A 10,259-nucleotide genomic window follows, 5' to 3' on the forward strand; every position below is an offset into this window, starting at 1 on the left:
AGAACATAATCATACCCTCATCATGTCAAAATCCTCATCCATACATCCACGCTATTTGTTATGCTAATATGAGATTATTCCACACTTAACTCCACCTATCTCTCTCACTCTTCATTTGTCAACCTTGGAGCAGCGAGGTTCGTGAAGACGAGGAGCACAAGGAAGGTCAAGCGACATCGAGTGCATCATGAGGGAAGTATCACATATTTTATGTTTTGTATTTTCTCTATACTAATGTTCTTCTTTGGTATTGCTTTTAAATAGTTTGATTTATGTTGATAACTAATCTTCCTAACTATTTTAGTTACATTACATATATATAATTAATAAAATTAATATAAAAATACAATAATGTGTTGTATTTTAGAAAATACAATTAGAATTTCCTCTCTTAAACAATATGATAAATACTTGTACAAGTGTTATTCTAGCTATTGCTATCATACGAGAAAAACAGATGCTCCTACATCTAGGTTTTCAACAATTGTGTAAGAATAAATATCAATCACACCAATCAGATCACCATTAAGACAAATGAAGTATATTGTGTGTGGTACATTCTTTTAGGACCTCTTTAATTTGTGTGATATTTATTAATATTTTATTTTTCTTTTTCTTTGAAATTTTTTTACACACATAATAATAATGTGATAAAAATATCTTGAAGTTTTTTTTTAAAAGATAAATATTTATTTTATATTAAAATGATTAAAAATAGAAAATAACTTGATAACAATCTTCAAGATAAATGAACATAATTTATATAAAATTATATTTTTATAATTTTTCAAGTTAAAACATCTACTTAAGAAGATTAGATTTATGAAAAATTAGTGTATATGTTTTGGATTATGTTTGCTGTAAGACATGCATGGTGGTATCACCTTTAGCAATAACTATTTTCAAAAACAATATTATTAATATGTCATTTCTTTTGAGAATGGTCTTCAAAGGTTGAGATGATTGAAGCTCTATACAAACCCAAAATGATTGATGTTGACATAATCAAGTATTTCCTTTTGGAATATTAATCATTTTCATTGTATTATCCTCTTAACAATATTTTCTTTAAACTATTAATCATTGTTGCAATGTCCTTTACTCTACAATGTGATTGAAAAGTATTAGTGTAATACATGTCATTAATCTATCATTGTAGTATAAAAAAATGTGTTATCTTTTGAACCTCTTATGAATACAAGTGCTAGTTAGTGATAGTTATTATTAGTACTGGTCGTTAGCCAATATTATTGCATTCAGTTAAGCCTAACTAATCGATTTTTCGCACCAATCAAAAGTGATTATTATTTTTATTTTCAAACTAAACTTGAATTTTATAAAGTTGAGATTTATATTTTTAAATTAGAAATTATTTATCTAACACATGTTTCAATGAAAAAAATTGGTGTTATAAGAGCAATTTTATAGAAATGATAGATTGTATAAGCTTTTTTTTATATTTATCTATATTTAATAAATAAATATCTATTTTAAATCACTTTTTTAATTTTTTATTGATAATCTTATAAATAAAATGACTATTCCCTCTCTCTCTCTCTATATATAAAATAATATTCTTTTATTTTTATTTTTGAAAATATAGGTAAAAAAATCGATAAACTAATGTATAAGGATTTGATTTGTACAATTTCAATAAAATAAAATAAATAATTTAACTATTTCATTACAAGCATTACACAACAAATATTTCTATTTAAAAAAATCCAAATATGTTTTTTTTTTTTTGGATCGATAACATTATGTAATATTTTGCTTAGAATAGAAAAGTATTACATCTAAAGAGCAGATAGACTATCTGCGACACTAAGGGGTCACGCCCCTACTACAAAAAGGAACCCGATAAAGCACCATCCCACCCTGACCAACAACCACAAAAAGGGTCACATACATACACAAAATCCACACACTAGGCCCCGAACAACCCAAAGATCCTAGCTACGAAACCACCCCAATGCCTCTTCTCTTGAAAAAATGGGGATACCCCTGCTGGGTCCAGCCTCCAGCGTCACGCTCCCTCCACCGGGCACCGTTCCTGGCCTGTTTCCGCACAGAGATTCACACTCCACCACCTTTGCCTATTTCTTTGGAAGCTAGCGATGAACCAAAGGCCTCCCATCCTCGCCCAGAGGGGCCTCAGACCGAATGGGAGTCACCTTTCCGCAGATCTTCACACGCTCAGTCGGCCCTAATTGACAAACAAAATTCACAATCTCATCCCAGCCTTTCCTTGCATCCTCCAGCTGCAATGCAACTGGCCGAGAAGCCGACCAGATGACAAGAGGCTGCAGCTCCCCAATGTCCACTCCAATCCTCCTGCACGGGCCTTCCGCCGACTTCAACCCCTCACCAATGATAGCTCAGGCCACCACTTCCTGCAAACCTCCTGCCCATTTGGGTCTTAACACCAGGGAAGTAATCTGTTGCACTTCCTCCACCGACCTCCCCACCTGCAAGGCCAAGGCAGTAAATAGCGACGAAATGTCAAGGTTTGTTCTCGGCCACCAATCCTGAGTCAGGAATTCCTCTCCAAAGAACAACCTCACTACCCTCCAGAAATCGTCTCCATCCACTCTGAAAATGTTCATTAACCTAATCCTTGAGATCAACCCACGAAACGCAGGCAATTGCCCATCCGACTCCAAAGAAAAATTTGCTTCCACCCTTTCTCCCTGCTGCACAAAAAGAAACCTTGAGCACTCTGTCAACCACCAAGCAGCCACCACAAAATGCCAAGAAAAGAAACACAAGGGCCTTTAAAAGCCACCACCATCACAAGTCATGAATACTCCACACGCTTCGCATAAAACTAAGCATCATCACCAGTCACTCACACCGATCGCCTCCATCATCATCCATCACCGCAAGGCCACTTGCAGTAACATCGTGGAACACACACCACGAGGAACATTAATTCCCACAGGATCATGGCAACATATGGTGGCCTCAAATCGAGCTCGGGTTCACTTTTCTAAAATAAGCCTTCTACCCAAAATCATAATCAAGAGGACTACAATTTCTAAAGTCCTCAAACAAACTAAACATATTTTCCAAGGAGCCATTCGCTCCCACATTGGAAAGTTTGTCAGCTTCCAAGTTTGCTTCCCGGAGGACATGAGTCACCTTAAAATCTTCAAAACCGTTTAGCAGAAGTTGTATTCTTCACATCGGCTTGTCTAAAAACCACGCTTCCATTCGACCTCGAGCTATCCCATTCACCACAACCTGAGAGTCGCCTTCCAAATGAAGTTTCTTGATCCCTAGTTTCTCAGCCATTAGGATTGCTTCTAATGCTGCTTGACACTCAGCAACATTGTTCGTTCCATCCACCACTCTCTTAGCACCAATGGCCAGCATGTTGCCTTGATCATCACGGGCAATCACCCCAACACCTGAAGCCCCTGGGTTGCCCCTCGATGTGCCATCAAAATTAATCTTAATCCACCCCTTTTCAAGCGGAGTCCACTCAGGGATTGATAGGCCCCAACTCTGAAGATTAGCCCTTAGCAGCCCATTAGCAGGCCTCCAAATATGTTTTTTTATAACTATAATTTTGTATAATTTTATTTGAAATCATTCTATTTATATTAATATTTTTTCAAAAACGTAATTTTCTTTTTATTCATCTTAATATATACAATATAATTTTATAACATTTAATCATAAATATATATATATATATTTAGTCATTAAAAACTACCTATTTTCACTTTATTATTTATATTATATAATTTTATAATTATTAATAATTATTTTATTAAGATCAATTATAATTAATATTACATTAATACCTAGCAAAAAAAAAATGACATTAATATAATTTAAATAATATATAATCTTAAACTAATAATTAATTAAAATTATATTATTAAGAAAATATATATTTTGACTATAATATTTATATTATGCTATGTTTTATTTTTTATTGATAACTTAGAATTTCACTTCAGATGTCCTTATTGGGAATTGAACTTGGGTCTCCACAATGAGAACCCAGTGTTTTAACCGATTAAACTCAACCCCTTAACTTATATTATGCTATGTTATAATTAGTAATATTATTTTATTAAAATGAAAAATTATACACAAAAAATAACTAAAATAATGTAAATTTAAAATATAATAATTCAAAATTAAATTAATATTTTTATTACATTACTATAAAAATAAGTACTCCTCATAGGACACTTTTTTTCTATCTTTAATTTTTTATATTATATTTTAAATTTCTAATATAAATTTAAAAATAATAATTCAAAATTAAACAAATATTTTTTGCACAATACTATAAATGTAAGTACTTCTCATAACTGACATTTTTTTTTAAAGTTCGGAAAGGAAATTAAAGATTGGAGAAATACAAAACTGGATGATATTATTAGTTGTTCTTTCTTTACTTTGCTTTCTTGTGTTTTTAAAGATACAATGGTTGGCGCCTTCTTCATTTGCAGGAGTTTCTTGGATACAATGGCCGTGGCCCGTGAATAAAATAGAGACTTGCATCTGCGATTTGGAGAATATCATATTCTGTTCTGATTACGGCCTAGCCTGGCCTGTGAAAATTTTGAAGGCTGGGGTTCAGATTCTTCTGTTTTTCGTGGGTTTGTTCGATATTTGCAAATACTGGTGGGTTTATGTAAGCCGCTACCTCCATCACCAAATGTGGGCTATAATTGCTGGAGTAACTCGCCTGTGAATGGCGCGGAAATGAATCTATTGTTTGCCACAGTTCTGGACTGGCGCGACTTTCTCTCCTGAAGCTAATCTCTTTCTGTGTTGGGGAATTATTGTTGCTTGTGCCCTGCGACTTCCAACGCAGGCTTCCTCTATTTATATCGGCATCCATTGAAAAATTTGAACATCCAGATTGGTTAAGGTGCAAGCGAATTACATTGTTCCCTGCAAATCTCTGATAATATTCTGTAATTTTGTGTACTTGCAATTGATCGAATGTAATGGAGTAGCCAATTCTGAAGCACATTGCATATTGCTTGAAATTTATTTTGGGCTTTTTATTTATAGGTTAAAAACCTGCAATCTTGTGCCGTTTAATTGCAAACTGGAAGTAAGCATAAACAGCAATAAGATTGAAAAGAAACTACAGCAATCCAGCAGTTTAACATCAGTTCATTGGCTCTTGACTTGGGGTGTTGAAAGAAAAGAAATTGAACTTGTTGTAAGGGACATTGCCAGGGAGGGTGCTTATCTCCTGAAGCAGGAGATTTGTGTATAGAGAGATAACGCAGTAAGAGTAAGAAATTTATATTTCTAAATCTGTTACAGCCATGGCATCGAAAGAAGCAAACCCCTCGCTAGCGTTTCTAATGAAAAAGGAAACAGAGGTCCAACTGGCACGGCCCGCACGAGTGAAAAACAAAACCCCTGCGCCGATTCAGATCACCGCCGAGCAAATCTTAAGAGAGGCAAGGGAGATCCAAGAGGCAGAAATCCGTCCCCCAAAGCAAAAAATTACAGATGAGAGTGAATTAGCAGAGTACCGTCACCGCAAGAGTAAAGAATTTGAGGACCTAATTCGCAGGGTCCGATGGAACACGAATGTTTGGGTGAAGTATGCACAGTGGGAGGAGAGCCAGAAAGATTTCGCGCGGGCGAGGTCTGTGTGGGAAAGGGCCCTCGAGGTGGATTACAGGAATCCCACCCTGTGGCTTCGCTACGCCGAGGTGGAGATGAAGCACAAGTTTATAAATCATGCCAGGAATGTATGGGACCGTGCGGTGTCGTACCTCCCGAGAATCGATCAGCTATGGTACAAGTACATTCATATGGAGGAGATGCTCGGCAATGTTGCAGGCAAGTGAAAATATTCAAAACCCTAATTTTATTCTTTTCTTAAGGCAAGTGAAATAATCCTAAACTCTAATTATGTTATAAACCTTTTAATGCTTGTTTGGTCTAATATCATCATGTACATAAAGGAGAACGATTTTATTTTTATTTTAAGCTCAGTAATTATTTCATTCAAATCTTGCCAGAACGCACTTTATTCCTTGTTGCTTAAATGAAGCCTAATAATTTTTTGTCAAAAAATATCAATTTCTCAAGGTGAGGCAAACTCCTAACTCCCAAGTCTACAAGTATATTGTGAGCAAAACACAATTAAAAAAGGTTCAGGGTTTCACTCTATTTGTTTTATCATCAAATCAGCAGATCCTTTTGAACACTACCTCAACATACACTATTTCATTATTGTTCAGCTCACTGCAAAGACTGAAAACACTTAAATTTTAGATAGATATTGTCATTTAAGATATTTTACAGTGCATGTTTTAGTCAGATATCGATTCCCACCAAGATCACTTGCATGCATAGATACAGGGTTCTGTAATGTTTGTGACCATACTTATTCTGTCCAACAATGCTCAGTTTTGGTTGTATACAGATAATTCTTGCTTCTCTTGTCTAATCTAGTTTTACAACATTTGTAAATAACCATCTTCTTATCAGATTATTCTATTATTTCAAGTTTCAGCTATGCAATAGATTAAAAGATTGGGGAAGCAGCAGATCACAGACATTCATTTAATTCCTTTCAGACATTCATTACACTAATAAATAATATATCAAAATTAATTTTGATAATACGTAGCCCGGAATTTGGCTACAAATGGTCTTTCATTGGATGCTCATTATATATACATCAGTGAGGAGTTTTGAAGTCACTGATACCAAACCAAGAGTACTTGATTGATTTAAACATTTTCTGGTAATACCAAAGTTTCTCCTGCCTATATTACAAAATCACGAGGAAAATCCCTGCATCCAGTGTACAATTAGATATGCTATCTTTCCCGCATTCAACATAAGGATACAATTTCAAAAACTCGAATTTGGTGCATAATTCAACCCATACACAGCACAACAATCCATACATGGATATTCATCTACTTTTCTATGTAATATATTAAGCTCTGGTGTTAGTCATTACTAATTCGTCCAGAGTGCATTGCATAACCAATATGATATATCCAACAACCCCTTGGGTTATGCAATATACACAATCATATCTGGTTTGCCAAATTTTTGACCTTCACGGTTCACCATCTAGTGTTGTAATGTCTAGTCGACAATTGATTGGAATCACAGCAATTTTTGTTAGTACAGTAGTTCATTCCCTTTCCTAATTCTTTAAATGATGTAGGTTCTTGGTTTAGATTATAAAATATCTAAACTTTGGCTACATGGTACAATAATATTGCTTCTAAGTTGCACTCAGATCACAACAGATGCATCCATGCCTTGTGCTACACAACCTTGGTCTCTTGGAATTAACCATTGAGCATGGCTTTGCTAAAAGCAACATTCTGCAGATGCATGTTAAGTTGTTGACAAACATTGCAAAACCTTTTTTCTTAGTCACTTACAGATTGATGCATCCTTTGTTCAAACCAGGATTGGGTCTAAAGTTAAACAATTGTCATTCCTTGTTCCAGGGGCACGCCAAATTTTTGAGAGGTGGATGAATTGGGAACCTGATCACCACGGTTGGTCTGCATACATAAAATTTGAACTCAGGTACAATGAAGTGGACAGGGCCAGGGCCATCTTTGAGAAATATGTGCAGTGTCACCCCACAGTGAAGGCTTGGATCCGCTATGCTAAGTTTGAGATTAAGAATGGGGAGATTCCCAAGGCTCGGCGATGTTATGAGAGGGCAGTTGACAAACTTGGGGAGGATGGGCAGACGGAGGAGCTCTTTGTGGCATTCGCAGAATTCGAGGAGCGCTGCAAGGAGTTGGAGCGAGCAAGGTGTATTTATAAATATGCCCTTGACCATATGCCTAAGGGACAGGCTGAAGATCTCTATAGGAAATTTGTTATGTTTGAAAAACAGTATGGTGATAGAGAGGGTATTGAAGATGTTATTGTGGGCAAGAGGAGGTTTCAATATGGGGAGGAAGTCAAGCAATGAATGACTGTGTTATGAAGGTGTGAGTTTTTTTTGTTGTCTGGTTACTGATAGTACTTGTATTAAGGAAAACGAGCATATTTGTGCCTTGATTGTAGAGGGGTTGCAGTTAATTGGTCCCTCTATTTTTGTATAGTTGTAAATGTTATTAGTTCCTGTCCATGGCAGGATACTTACAACCATGGAGTTCAATTCTTTAATTATTTCAGTCAATCAGTGTAAAGAATTAAAAATTTTAGGCAAAAAATTTCTAGTGTATATTTATTTTATATTTTATTTAATCATAAAACATCATTTTCCTTCATTTCTATTGACTTAAATTGAAAATAATGAGTAAAAAATTCAATTTACTTTGTATAAAATCAAATTTTTGTACATTCAATATATTAAATAAATTGTCAGTGTCACATCACCAGCCAGCTTGATATAATTCATGCAACCGGTTTGTACTGGCATATACGATGTTTTCATTTGTAGCTTTAAATATTAGTTTACAGCCAAGAACAAGCACAATTTCAAAGGAAAGGAGGGACAAAGTATTAAAAAAATAATAAATAAAGATAGGTAGAATATTTTAACTTTAAATATTTTGAGTAAAGGCAAGGTAATTGCATGGGTTGAATAAACGTGTTCTTGTTTTATATTTATTAGAATGTTCGGTTTTTATATAGAATATTAACTTACATCTTGAGTGTTAATTTGTATTCTAGATGTAATATTTTTTTGTTTACAAAATCAACAAAATCTTTTCTTTAATATGTTATTTCAAGTCAAATAGTTTTTCTCTAAACTTGTTTCTTTAGAATAGTAGCATTATGACGAGTGTGTTTTCTTTTTCATTTTTTTTTTTAAATTTTAAAAATGATAAAAATATCATAAATATAGCATAATTTTTTATTTATTTTAAATATGTATACAAATGGAAGTGATCTTATTTCATATTAATATTTTCTTTTATCAATTCATTTATGTTTTTTTTTAGTATTTTCATGTGATAACAATGGTCATTTTTGTCATTTATGTTGATGGATGCTGAGCGTGAACTTATAGCATTATAGTCTTAGACATTGTCATCATTGTGAGATTCTTTAGTTGTAGTATTAGGAAATTGTACTAAGCCATTGATAGTTTTGGGGAAATAAATATTGATGGAAATAGAAATTATTTTATGATCACAAATAGAAATGTGAAAGTTAGTGAGAATTTCTTAGCACACACCTTTGTATATTCTTGAACTACATATAAAATTTCATGAACAGTATTTCCATTTAATGCATGGAATGCACTAACACCATCTTTGAATGGATTCATGAATATCTAAATGAAAGAAAGAGAATTCATGTGTTGCATACACCTCACATGAAGCTTGATATAAATCAACTTCCACTAAAATAGATTGATAAAGTATATCATGAGGAATGTTTTTGGTGACCATAGAATCATTTTTAAACAAACAAATTCATTATTCCTTCTTTATAGTAATTAAAGCAATTGTTTCATGGGCATTTGATGACAACTATGTATTTTCAATAGTTTGTTCATATTGTATGTTATACATTGCAACACTTCTTTCAACATGAGTGGTCTATGAATGAAATTGGATTTTTATTGATATTTAATCTTGACCTGAAATTATAAAGTTGAGCAAATATGACATTCTTCATTTTGAAATGCCTACATTATTATAATTCTCATGAATTTTTGAATATTACACATAATGCCAATTCTCCTTCATCCTCCTCTCCAATATTTACACCTTGCTGAAAAAAGATATCTCCCTATTGGCATTTTGCTACACAAAAAAACCTTCGACTACTAAGGCTAGCCATGTTAAGTTATGTGATCAAGTAGATTGTTATCTATCTCCATTGATATCATTAATTAACCTAGACATTAAAATTGCACAAAATTCCTTGTCAAAAAATATTGTACAAGATTGTGTACATGCACTTTGAGCTCTATGGATGAACTTGCACGTTTCACTTGGAAATTTGTGCATTTTTAAGGAGTTACTTAACTAAGTCAGTTGTTTGTATCTATCAATTTTATCATAGTTTATCAGAAATGTTTTTCATTGATCTGTTTAGTTGTGAACTATCTTAGTTAGAATTCTTAGTATGTTTTTGCAGAATGCCATGGTTATAAACTTTTAATAGATATTGTATTTATAAAATTTCATAGTCAAGCAACTTTAACAATTTGTGCTCAACTCTTGTAAGCAAGATTTCCTTTTTCAATTTAATCCATTTGTCCATATATCATATGTTACTACAAACCATCTTGTTTATCAAAACATTACCATCATTATACTGAT

General features: G+C 33.5%; 1 protein-coding gene across 1 annotated transcript; it reads left to right on the top strand.

The window, feature by feature from the left end:
* Positions 1-4,359: 4,359 nt before the first annotated feature.
* Positions 4,360-8,249, top strand: LOC131030556 (uncharacterized). Its single transcript, XM_057961418.2, has 3 exons — positions 4,360-4,894; positions 5,041-5,829; positions 7,470-8,249. Exons 2-3 carry the CDS (start codon positions 5,304-5,306, stop codon positions 7,946-7,948), a joined length of 1,005 nt encoding a protein of 334 aa, XP_057817401.2. The 5' UTR covers positions 4,360-4,894; positions 5,041-5,303; the 3' UTR covers positions 7,949-8,249.
* The last annotated feature ends 2,010 nt before the right edge of the window (positions 8,250-10,259 follow it).

This window comes from Cryptomeria japonica, chromosome 6 (assembly GCF_030272615.1).
Source record: "Cryptomeria japonica chromosome 6, Sugi_1.0, whole genome shotgun sequence".
NCBI lineage: Eukaryota > Viridiplantae > Streptophyta > Pinopsida > Cupressales > Cupressaceae > Cryptomeria > Cryptomeria japonica.

Excerpts from the sequence above, each read along its gene's own strand:
- LOC131030556 (XM_057961418.2), top strand. The coding sequence starts at position 5,304 with ATGGCATCGAAAGAAGCAAACCCCTCGCTAGCGTTTCTAATGAAAAAG. Across the intron at positions 5,830-7,469 it reads GATGCTCGGCAATGTTGCAG|GGGCACGCCAAATTTTTGAG; the intron begins GCAAGTGAAAAT and ends TCCTTGTTCCAG.